The following is a 12,422-nucleotide window of genomic DNA, read 5'->3' as shown; positions in this document are numbered from 1 at the left end:
GATCTCAGGGTCCTGGGATCGAGTCTCGAATCGGGCTCTCTGCTCATCAGGGAGCCTGCTTCCTCCTCTCTCTCTCTGCCTGCCTCTCTGCCTACTTGTGATCTCTCTCTGTCAAATAAATAAATAAAATCTTTTTTTTAAAAAAATAAATAAATAAGATTTCTTCAGATCTGAAAAGCCCCATCTCATCACCCATTATGTCAATTCCACTTCATTCGCTAACATATTTATCACAGATATTTTATTTTTTTAGTTTTTTTTTTTTTTTAATTCCAGTTCGTTAGCTTACAGCATCATATTAGTTTCAGGCATGTACAAATAACGATTCAGCACTTCCACACGTCCCCTGGCGCCAGCATGACAAATGCCCTCCTTTTTTTTTTTTTTTTTTTTTTTTTTTAAGATTTTATTTATTTATCAGAGAGAGAGGGGGAGAGAACAAGCACAGGCAGACAGAATGGCAGGCAGAGGCAGAGGGAGAAGCAGGCTCCCCGCCAAGCAAGGAGCCCGATGTGGGACTCGATCCCAGGACGCTGGGATCATGACCTGAGCCGAAGGCAGCTGCCCAACCAACTGAGCCACCCAGGCGTCCCGACAAATGCCCTCCTTAATCCCCATCGCCAATTCCACCCATCCCCCCCCATCTACCTCCCCTCTGGTAACCATCAGTTTGTTCTCTATGGTTAAGAGTCTGTTTCTTAGTTTGCTTCCCTCTCTCTCTTTTCCTTTTGCTCCTTTCTTTCTTTCTTTTTTTTTTTTTTTAAGATTTTATGTATTTATTTGACAGACAGTGATCACAAGTAGGCAGAGAACCAGGCAGAGAGAGAGGAAGGGAAGCAGGCTTCCCGCTGAGCAGAGAGCCCAATGTAGGGCTCGATCCGAGGACCCTGAGATCATGACCTGAGCCAAAGACAGAGGCTTTAACCCACTGAGCCACCCAGGCGCCCCTGCTCCTTTATTTCTTAAGTTCCATATATGAGTGAAATCACATGGTGTTTTTCTTTCTCTGACTTACTTAACATAATACTCTCTAGCTCCATCCATGTCATGGCAAATGGCAAGATTTCATTCTTTTTTTTTGACTGGGTAATATTTCATTTTATACACACACACACACACTGTCTTTTTTTTTTTCAACTTTTTTTCTTTTTAGATATTTTATTTATTCATTTGAGAGAGAGAGAGTGCACAAGCAGGAGGAGAGGCAGAGGGAGAGGGAGAAGCAGAATCTCTGCCAAGCAGGGAACCCGATGCGAGACTCGATCTCAGGACCCTGGGACCATGACCTGAGCCAAAGGCAGATGCTTAACCGTCTGAGACACCCAGATGTCCCAATACTCTATCTTCTTTATCCATTCATCAGTCGAAAGACATTTGGGCTGTTTCCATAATGTGGCTATTTCGATGGTGCTGCTATAATCATTGGGGTGCATGTATCCTTTTGAATTAAAATTTTGTATCCTTTGGGTAAATACTCAGTCCAATTGCTGGGTCATAGGGTAGCTCTATTTTTAACTTTTTGAGGAGCCTCCATACTGTTTTCTGAGTGGCCGTACCAGTTTGCATTCCTACCAACAGTGCACTGAGGGTTCCCATTTCTTTTCATCCTCGCCAATACCTGTTGTTTCTTGTGTTGTTGATTTTAGCCATTCTGACAGGTGTGAGGTGATATCTCATTGTGATTTTGATTTGGGGCATTTCCTTGATGACAAATAAGACAGATATTTTCAACTTAGAGCCTACTAATTTCAACAGCTGAGTTGGCTATGGATCTGCTTCTACAGACTTATTTTTCTCTTCATTGTGGGTCATGTTTTCCTATTTCTTTACATACCTAGTAACTTACATACTGGACACTATAGATAATAAAGAGAATCTGGATTCTATTATCTTCCTCTGAAGAATGTTGATTTTTGGTCTAGAGCAAGGGTTGGACTCAGCTTTGTGACTTTAGGATGAGTAATTCATGGACTGTCCAAGGATTGGGGGGTGGGTATTTATATAGATTTCACTCCCCTAAGTGGCTCCCTGCTTTCTAGGATTTCCTTTCAATTTCCTCCTCCTTTGGCAGTCTCAACTCCAGCCTGTGATTCTTCAGCCCTGTAAGACTAAAGCTTCCTGTTTGAACTATTTGCCAGGCTGAAGGGCTGGGGTGTGCCCTCAGGAGAAAAGCCACAAGTATGTAGAGGGTGTGTGTGTGTGTGTGTGTGTGTGTGTGTTTACCGCGGGCAGTTCAATTCTTTCAAAGGTCAAAGAGCCTCCAGTTTCTGGCTGTTCTTTTATTATGTTTCATTGCCTTTAAATCATTATGTTAGTCCAATACAAACCACAGTCTCTCCCAGTCTTTTAGTGTCTCCTTCCCTCTTTCTCCCTCTCCTCCCCTCCCCAGCCTCCCTTCCTCCTTCCCTCTCTCATTACCTCTACCTCGGTCTCTCCTTGCAGGGAGAACCTGGCCCCAAAGGAGACCCTGGGGAGAAGAGCCACTGGGTAAGCTCCAGCGGAGCCCAGACCTCCTACTGCGCCTCCCTGCCCTGGGCACTCAGGAGATCATTGGGGATAGGGGCTCCTCTCAATCCCCACTGCCACCCAGGCTCCCAGGAGGGAGTCTTGACAGATCTCCACTCTGGCCCAGTCCCCATCGTGTCCCTCTCAGCCAGGCAGGGCCAGCCTTATCAGCAGGCCCCACGCTCTCTGTCTCTGTCTTCGTCCCTGTCTTCTTTCTGTGGCCTTGCCAAGCCAGGGTGACCCTGCCCATTCCTCCTGGCTGGTTTGGGCTGACCCAGTCCAGACTGTACCTTCTACCTCCATGGCCCCTTCCCAGCAAGGGCTTCGGCTTCTGCTCTGCCTGCAGAAGAAAGGGAAGCATGAATACCAACCATGTCCACACGTAACAATGGGACAGGGGGCCTTGAGAAAGCTGTGAAGCATCAGGAGGGAGGCATTGACACAGTGAGGTACACTGGGACCCTGTTGGAAAAGGGATAAGGGACCTAGATACCACTGTACACCTAGGAAATCCATGGATCATGGGAAGGGAGGCCCACAACCATTATGATTACATTGTACATGGTAAATGAGGTCAGGAGACCTAGACTCCACTATTCTCAAAAGAGCTATAATTAATACAAGGTCCCAGACACCATCATATACATAGGGGAGCCATGGGGAGAGGGAGGAGAGGCCTAGAAACTATCATTGTGTAGAAGAACCACTGAAAATGAGATGAGGAGATCTAGAAACCACAATACACAATAGGAAACCCATGAAGATTGAGAAGGCAGGCCTAGAAACTCACAAACATAGGAGACATAGCATATATGAGAAAGGGGACAGAGAAACCACATGCGGGGTCCTAGAAACCTTTACAATCATTGGAGATAGTTGCAGTGAATGAGTTCCTAGGCCTAGAAATCTGCCCACCCAAGAGATGCATGGAGGGGGAGGTCCGAAAGTCCCACAGTGCAGGACTTGGAAACCATTGTGACCTAGACATTTGGAAAATGGGTGGGGTAGGGCAGCCCCCCCCTCACAGGAGAGAAAGCTGGGAAGCTATTCAGAAGGCTGGTATCAGGCCTCCCTTTCCCCTGCCCCCTCCCTGGTGCAGTCTGGCTGGGGTGCCCTACTTACCAGCAAGCACTTGTAACTGAGGACATGGGATGCACCCAGAGCCTGCCTTGCCCTCTCTGTTCCTGATTGTGGGGTCAGTGATGGATACAGCCGTGGGAGCCCCTCACCCTGCACGAGCCCTTCCCTGTGTCTTCCCATGACTTCGGGGGCCCTGCTACCTCTCTGGCAAGCCTCTCCCAGCCTCCCACACTCACTCTACTCCCCACACTCCCCTTCAACCCCTCATGGTTCCAGAACCTCTTAAGCGCACTGCCAGTATGGGCACAAGCTGGGCTGAGGGCAGGCAGACCCATGTGAGCCCAGCCCTGTCCCTCCCCTAGGTCCCTTCACTGGCCATTTCCAGCCTGGGAACTTGTTTCCCTATTCAGCCCAGGAGAGGTAGGAAAGGTGACATGAGGCTGAGTTAGACTATGCAGCTCCATTCCTGCATGGGATTCCAAGAGGAGAACAGATGCCTGAACTGTCCCAACCCAGGCCCTGAACTGAGGACCACCTTGTGGGACAGGCTGCCCAAGAGGTAGCAGGGCCCTTTCCCATCCTCCTGCCTCCCCGACGCCCACCTGTACTTCTGCCCCTGCTTGCCACATGCCTAAGGGGGGCCTGCTGGGCTGGGGTCAGCATGAGGCTTTGGGTACTGGGGGACTAGCTCTGTTGGGGGTAGGTGGGCATGAGGTCCAGTGTGGGGAAGGGGCTTGAGGGGGCTTCTCTCCACCTACCAACCCCCTGGAAGACCTGAACCACTGGCCCAACTGTGGCTCAGCAGTGACACCCAGTGGTCATGAATATGAACTGCAGGTACTACCCCCAGAGTGACTGAGATGAACCAGCCCATCTAGACCAAAGTTCGTACCCCTCATTCAGACAGGAAAAACTGAGGCCCAACTCCGCAGAGCAAATTGTTGGCAGAGCTGGAACTGAAGCCCAGGATGTTCATATCCCAGAACTGGGGAAACCCGCCCCTCCTCGGTGGGTGCCAGGCATATAGACATGATTTGGACACAGTCCCCACTCTTAATGTGGTCACAGTGGGAGGGGAGAACAGACCAGTAACAAGCGGCAACAGGACTGAGGGAGCTCAGCTGTGATGGAAGGATCTGGCATTCTCTTGGAGGAGGAGATGGGGGCTAAGGCCTGAAGGGTGTGTCACCAAACAAAGGTATTCAGGCTGAGCATCATGTTCAAAGATCATGTTCAAAGGCCTTAGGGCTGGCGTAATCCTGGGGTATTCGAGGAGCTGCTGATACCTGGCATGGTACCGTGTGACAGTCAAGGGGTGAGATAGAAGTCAAACAGGCTTTCAGGACTTAGGCGGCCATATTGAGGAATTTGAACTTGGTTCTGTGGACAGTGGGGAGTCATTGAATTATTTAACAGCAGGGAAGGGACACAGTCAGATTTTCATTTGCAAACAGTTCATCTGACTGCCTTGTGAAGGATGGATGGGAGAAGGGGGGCAACACGGGAGAATCAGAAACAGAGATGCCAGAGGGGAGTCTGTTGTGGTCATTCTGGCAAGTGATTCTGGGGGCTGGAACCGGCAAGGAGGATGGTGTGGACGGATGGCTGTCCATGGACTAAGCGATTTGTGGTGCTGGTTTGATTGTGAGGGGGAGCAAGCAGTTCAGGCAACCTTTGCAGTAGAGAGCCCAGAGAAGCAGCGCCACTGGGTTCTGTCCAGGGAAAAGGGGAGCTGTATTAAAGCTGAGTGGAGGTGCTGGGTGGGGGGGTGTCCAGCAGGCCCTGGACACTCAGTCCAGGCCGGGAGGGGACTGGGATGTTATCAGTGCAAATAACAGGCCACCCATCTTGGAAGGGATCCAAATAACGGAACTTTGACAGTTTCCTTTAATTTTCTTTTTTGTTTTTTAAGATTTTATTTGAGAGGGAGAGAGAGTACTAGCAGTAGGGAGGGGTAAGAGGAGAAGCAGACTCCCTTTTGAGCAGAGAGCCCAACACAGGGCTCAATCCCAGAACCCTGGGATAATGACCTGAGCGCCCCTTAGCTGTTTGTTTGTTTGTTTTTAATTTAATCTAAGATTTAATCAACACTCATGTATTGCACTTGATTGTTACATCTCTAGTGCCTTGTAATGTAGAACATTCCCTGTCCTTTTCTTCTTCCTCTTGACTTTGTCTTTTTGCGAGTATTCCGCCATCTAGATTTGTCTGGTTGTTTCCTGGTGATGAGAGGCAGTTAAATGCTCTTGGCAGGAGCTCTAGCCGACGCCCTCTTATTACACTTACCTGGACATTCATGGTGTCAGCTTGTCCCCACCGTCCACGCCCAGAGTGGCTTAGTGTAATTTTTGAAGGTCATCCATTTTTAGATCCTGCTCTTGTAATACTTGAAGAGGGATTATTTTGGTGTGGCCCATGGTGACCCTGTGACCCTTAGGCTGCAGTGGCCAGTTAGTGGCCTGAGGGCAGCCCTAAACTGGTGATGTGGACAGGACAGCTGGGTTGTAATGGACAGTCCCAGCAACGCCACAGCAGTCTCATGGACACGTTTGGCGGACTCTCAGTTGTTAGATGTTTTGGTGAACCCTAAAGGGTGGGGTTCTGCTGTAGCATAGTCTGCCCCAATCCCTTCAATTAGTCTGTACTAAGTAAAGGACGCTGAGAGAGACTCCCAGATATGTCAGGACTGGAATAGTTCTATTTGCTGTCCTGCTGCTCTGTTGGAATTCAGAGATCAACATTCCAGAAATAGCTTTAGTCTGGGCTAGGAAAGAGGAAGAGGTGAGGGAGTGTGGAGGTTCAGCCAGTCCGTGGGAAGGAAAGGACAGACAGACAAATTGGAAGTCAAGGTGAAGGCTGGCCGGAGTGCCAGCTGACACTGTTGCGGGGGGGGGGGGGGGGCACTGCCACATCCCTAGGCCTGGGACTGCAGACCCCAAGATACTGCTTAGAAGGGAGGGTGGGGCTGGGGGCCTGATCCCAAGACATGCTGAATATGGATTTGAAATAGGCAGAGCCCAGGTAGGGAGGAGCCCAAAGTGAGAAGGGCTGGGGAGTGGACACCTGGGCCTGAGCCTCAGCTTTTCCATTTTTGAGCCCAACTTCCCAAAAGTGATGCCACGTTTTCTCATTTTACTTGTACGTATTCATTTTTATGTGAATGGAAAGGATATCTATGAGTAGCCTGTTCGCACTGATGGAATTCATTAGAGTGAAATTAATGTAGTATTAAGGCAAAAAGGGACTCCGTTGAAAGACTGTTAAGTAAATGAGAATGCAGGTGCCCCAGGGATGGGGCAGGAACCATGCAGGTGTGAGGCACCAGAGATTCAGGGGTACCTAGTGACAGCCATCCAAGGCAGGCTCTGGGACAGCAGCGCAGCCCCTGTGGATCTGCAACCCCCTGCCGCCAGTGCAGGGGTGTGGGCAGAGAGCTGCCAGCTGGAACCCATCAGGACTTACCGAGGGGGCTGCTTCCACCTGTCTTGCCCCGCCCCCATGCCCCTGTTCTCTCCTGGTCTTGTCCTGGCTGTCCGCGGGCCCTGGGCTGTGGCCGGTGGTGTGGGCTGCAGCTGCATGTCCAGGGTGGGGCATGGGCCACCAACAAGCTTTGCAGGGTCCCCTCCCTTACCCCCTTCACGGCTGCATCTGTCTCTTTCCTCCGCAGGGGGAGGGGTTGCACCAACTACGCGAGGCTTTGAAGATTTTAGCTGAGAGGGTTTTAATCTTGGAAACAATGATTGGGCTCTATGGTGAGTAGAGACAGACAGACGGACAGACAGCCCAGCCCCCACTCGCTAGCCTTCCCCAGGCCCTCTGGGGGTGGAGCTGCCTGGACCCAGCCGTGAGGCTGGAGAAGGTGCCTGCCCCAGGCTGGGGAGGACCTGAGAGAGCAAGACCACCCATCCCTTGATGGCTGGTCCCTCCTCCACAGGTGAAAAGGGGACCCCAGAGACCTGGGCCCCCCACCTCAGTGGCCAGACCTGGGCCTCCGAGCATTGTGGGTAATGTGGTTTCCAGGCCTACAGGGAAAGCAGAGGTGATAGATTTTTGAGTTTGGAAGAAATTAGGGGTAATGGAGCCAAATTCCAGACCAGTAGGGGATTGTGGGTAACCGGGCCAGACTGCAGCAGAGCAGGGGGTCACAGGTCACAAAGTAAGGCTTCATTCAGCTCTCCATAAATCGTGGGTAACAGAGCAAGCCAGTCTCCCAAGTCCACAGAACAACAGGTCACGGGGCTAGGCTCCAGAAGCACAGGGGACTGTGGGTGACGAAGCCAGGCTTCCCCACTACTTCCAACCTCCCCTCCCCCAGAGGCCCCCAGAGGCTCTCATAGGGCAGGTCTTCCTGGCCCCAAGTATCTCCCTTAAAGCTGCAGGTCCCCTTCTGTTAACCCACCCTGCAGGTCCCTTTATGAGTCGGAAAGAGCCAGACCCCCACCCCAGGCCCTTACCCACCAATGTCGCCACTCATCTGCTCACTTGAGGAGCCAGTCAGAGGAGGAACCCTGCCCCCACTCACAAGGGGAGACTGAGGTCTCAGTAGAGACTCACACCCGGGCTCCTGCCTCGAAGCCGGCTGGTGCCTGTCCCCTACACCGCCCCCTAGGCTCCCCGGCCCAGCCCTCGGAGGCCGGACTTGCACCGTCGCTCTTCTTGATCTCCCATCAGGCTCCTAGCTTACAGAGCTTCCTGCAGCAGCAGGCTCAGCTGGAGCTCCTGGCCAGACGAGTCACCCTGCTGGAAGCCATCATCTGGCCAGGTAATGGCAGGGCGGGCAGGTAGGGGTGGCCCCTTCCAGGAAGGGCCCAGGGACACATAAGTCACCTCCTACTGGTGGCCCCAGACCAGCAGACACTCCTCTAGTCCTTCCAGCCAGCCAGCAGACAGACAGACAGTGCCTGACTCCTTGCTGGCACAAGCTCCCAGATCAGACAGACCTGTTCCTGTTCTCAGGGAGTGTAGGGTGCAGGGGCACAGGGGTCACCCTGGAACTGTTAAACCCGGGGTGAGGAACATCGTGGTGTGGAGCGAGTGCTGAGAGCACAGAAGAGCCCCGGCCCCAGGCTAGGGTGTGTGGGGGAGGACATGTCTGGGAGGGCTTCCTGGAGGAGGTATCCTCTAAATGAACCTGAAGAGCAAGGATGATCATTGGTAAACAGGCAGAGGAACAATACAAGCCAAAGCCAAGAGGCTAGGCTGTTCTGTGAGGTTGCTAGGGAGTGACAGCTGAGGCTAGAGAATCTGGCAGGCCCCGGTTTGAGAAGGCTTTTGAAAGGAGGTAGAAGACACGGAAGGAGATAAGACGCCAAGTGCGCAGCACCCCTCCCCATGCCTGGTTTTTCACAGTGGGGCTAAGGTTCTCCCCCATTAAACCGGAGCCCGTAGATGGTCGTGGAGAGAGGCAGAGATTATCCGCCGTCAGGGCTGAGCTCCGGTCCTCACCTACCCGCGAAGAGGCCCCCACGGCCGCCCTCCTCTCCCCTCCAGCCACCCCATCCCACAGCCCAATCCTAGCACATCAGCGCACAAAGGCCTGGGACATCAGGTCCAACTTCACATCTATTTTACAGATGAGAAAAGTGAGTCCCCAAGCAGAAAGGAGGGCAAGGATGACAGCCAAGCCACCTTTATTCAGCAAAACTGTAGGGCACACCTGCTGAGGAGTGCCAGGTCAGGGGGGACACTCTGGGCCCATCAAGTGAAGGGGAATCCTCAGGGTCTACAGAGATGAGGGCCATGGGCGACAGGAGCACCAGAGGATGTGAGTAAGCGGCCATTGCCTCCAGCTGTGGCAGGGGAAAATCTTCCCAGCAGACGGGACCCTGGGACTGGTCACGGAAGATCCCTAAGAGTGTGTGTGTGTGAGCAGAAGATAGAAAGGGCAGCCCCGACAGAGAGCCCTGTGTGGACAAAGCCCTGGAGGCTGGAAGGAGTATGGGGTCTGCTTCCCAAGCTCCTCCCACCTTGCCATGGGGCATTTTCGATCTTTTCCAAAACCATCAGTGACCACCTCCCAGACCTCCTCCCCCTCTTGCAGATCAGGGCTCAAGGACCAAATCCCAGGCTTTTTCAGGTGTCCCTCACCACCTCTCAGGACTGGGAGAAGAGCCAGAAGGTACTGTAGCCTTGGACCCGTAGCCTGTCTTCTCTCTAGTCGCCTCTATCCAGCAGCCCAGGGAGGGAGTGCTGGTCACCTGAGGTGGTCACGCCCACTCACTGTGGCCACCAGCCTGGGCGAGTGACCCCACAAGCCAGCTTGAGTCTTGACCTGGAAGGGGAGGTGAGGGGGGGAAGGGAGCAAAGAAGGAACTTTCCCCATTGTCCATCGTACACAGCAGGCGCTAACTAAAGATCCAGATTGGGCTCATGTTTAGGTTATAATCAATAATGAGGCAGTAACAGCTGTCACACATCCAGCCCATTGGGCTGGGGGATTTAAATCCAGCCCTTTTGACAAGCTTGCTGGGTGGGTGATACCATTTCACAGATGAAGAAAACAGAAGTGCAGAGAGCTCACATGATTTCCTCAAGAGTCGTTGCGATAGCAGAGGTGAGGCCACAGATCCACCGTAGATCTGTCCTTTAAAGCACTGGCCCAGGAAAACCTAGGGCCCTGAATAGCATAGGGTCAGAATAGCATCTCATGACCAAATCACAGTGACCAGGCCTGCAACAGACCTGGGTCAAAAACACACCTAGTGACCATTAATCATCCAGCATTTCTGTGAAAACCACTTTCCACTCCTGGTCACCTTAAACACTTAAAGGGTATGACACAGTATTGTCCCCGCGTTCCATACGAGGCTCAGAGATTCTCATGACTTGCCCAAGACCACATCATTGGTACATGGTGGGACCAGGGTTTGGCCCTAGCTGATTGTTGGAGCCTGAGCTCCGTGCTACTCTCCTCCTATGCTCCCTGATTTAGGGGATGAAATACCTTTGACTATGACCACACACACCTATTTGTCCCAGGGTCCCAAATTTCAGCCTAGAGGTGTATGGGTGACTGGGGCACCCAGGGTCAGAGTCCTAAACAGCTAGGATTATGAGGGCACGGCCTCTGGCAGCGCCCCAGCGGAAAGCTGGTGCTCACCAGAGTCCAAGTGTCTGTCCCTTTGAACAGGACTTTGGAGGCTCAGCCAAGTCCCCCATCCTGGGGTTCTGCTCGAGGGTTCATCTCCCCCTGGAAATATGGCCCATCCTGATCTACCTGATCCACTTACTTAACATAGAGAGGGACCGAAGTGTTGTTAGTAGCAGAAGATTTGTTGGAGCAGGTAGGCCTTGCTTGGGTGTTGAAGGATGAGTAGGAACTTTCCGGGTGGCAAGAATGCCCATTTTTCAGTTTCACTCTTGTGGGACAGCTCATTTCCAGGTTGGGGCCTATTTCACCATAGCCAAATTAGAACTGATTTCCCTAATTATTGGAGTTGGCCAGGACCTCAGAGTACACCTGGTTTTAGAGATGAGACAACTGAGACCCTGACAGAGATTAGACTCACCCAAAGCTGTACAGTAGGTCAGTGCCAGAGCCTGGCCTTCCTAAACTCTTCCGCACCACAGGTGGCCTAACCCCAGGAATGGGGGAGAGCAAGTCTATTTCCTAACCTTAGCTTCCGCAGCTATGAAACGGGGATGATTCAGGGCACACCTCTATCCCAAGGTGTGGGAAAGACTTATACTTTTATGGAGCATTCACTCTGTGCTAAGCATTTCAGAGACACGACAGGTTGATTGATTCTCACTTGACAGAGAAAATCGGAGGGCCCAGAGTGCTCTCATTGGGTAGGGAGCTGATAATTCCGGGGGAGGGGGAGGCACTAACCAGTTTGCAAGTATCTTTCTTTCTCACAGCTCTGCCTCCCAAATGCCAGGGCAGTGTGCCTGGCAGAGTACCCAGCACTCTAGCCCCCAGAGGGCTGAAGGGAGAGGGGCACCTCACACAGACCTCACTAACCCTGCCTCTCTTCTTTCCCTCCGGCAGAACCAGAGGGGTCGGGGGCAGGCCCTGCCAGCACAGGCACCCCCAGCCTCCTGCGGGGCAAGAGGGGAGGACTCGCAGCCAACTACCAGATCGTGGCCCCCAGGAGCCGCAACGAGAGAGGCTGAGGGCGGGGGCGGCCCTAGGGGCAGACCAGGCCAGGCTTCCCTTCCCAGCCTGGACTTGGCCAACTGCCTCCAGGGACCGCCCAGCCATATTTATTCATGTCCTCAGGGTCCCTTCTGCCACCTAGGCCTTTGGGATGGGCAAGTATTCGTCCCAACTCCCTGGCTCCCTGTGCAAGCCTAATATGAAGCTGAGAAGGGACAGGGGCCTGAGAGAGAGGGGCAGCCCAGGCAAGAGATGAGGCCTCACTCAGGGCCCTGGGCCTCTGTCCCCTTCTCGGAAGTAGGACAGGAAGAGGTGACTGGTTCGAGGCTTCTGTCTTCTCATCAGCCACCCAGGCATCTGGGCCTGGAGGGGCTGAAGGGAGCTGGAGTTCTCCTGGGCCCTTGGCACACGCAGGGCTTGTCACCCCCTCGTCCCCAGCCAAACCTTGGGGAGCCCACTGCACCCCTCTTCTCCTTGATTTCTGGTGCTGGGTCCCTACCCTGAGCTCAGCTGGCAGGACGCTGGGGATTCCTTGTATAGGCCCTGCCCCATGAGCCCCCAGTCTCTCCCATGTCCCAGGTGGGGGTTGAGGCATGGAGAGGGAGGGGCCCCCTGGAGGTAGAGGTGTCCAGCCAATAAAGGCCCCCAGTCTGATGTCCCACTGGCCTGGTCTCAGTGTGTGCTTAGATGGGGAATAGCTGAGCAAGGCCGGGAGCCCCTTCCCTCTTCTCGGCGGCCA

General features: G+C 53.0%; 1 protein-coding gene and 1 long non-coding RNA gene across 29 annotated transcripts in view; one reads left to right on the top strand and one right to left on the bottom strand.

Moving 5' to 3' along the window:
• EMID1 (EMI domain containing 1) overlaps nucleotides 1-12,344 on the top strand; it is a 44,447-nt gene extending 32,103 nt beyond the window's left edge. For 4 of the 28 annotated variants that reach the window (XM_059140474.1, XM_059140469.1, XM_059140482.1 and 1 more), the window contains 3 exons: nucleotides 2,443-2,487; nucleotides 7,253-7,337; nucleotides 11,576-11,837. In XM_059140474.1, coding sequence (XP_058996457.1) covers nucleotides 2,443-2,487; nucleotides 7,253-7,337; nucleotides 11,576-11,700 — 255 coding nt within the window. In that variant the 3' untranslated portion in view covers nucleotides 11,701-11,837. The other 24 variants (XM_059140468.1, XM_059140481.1, XM_059140475.1 and 21 more) reach the window with 14 other exon arrangements.
• LOC131811705 (uncharacterized) lies at nucleotides 9,199-10,716 on the bottom strand. The gene is made up of 2 exons (XR_009346078.1): nucleotides 10,106-10,716; nucleotides 9,199-9,856 (listed from the first exon to the last, which is right to left on the bottom strand). It is a non-coding gene; the product is annotated as an uncharacterized LOC131811705 (long non-coding RNA).
• Nucleotides 12,345-12,422: the final 78 nt, after the last annotated feature.

This window comes from Mustela lutreola, chromosome 11, assembly GCF_030435805.1.
Source record: "Mustela lutreola isolate mMusLut2 chromosome 11, mMusLut2.pri, whole genome shotgun sequence".
Classification (NCBI taxonomy): Eukaryota; Metazoa; Chordata; class Mammalia; order Carnivora; family Mustelidae; genus Mustela; species Mustela lutreola.
Note: the sequence above shows the minus strand (reverse complement) of the source record. Positions and strands in the feature narration are given on the sequence as shown.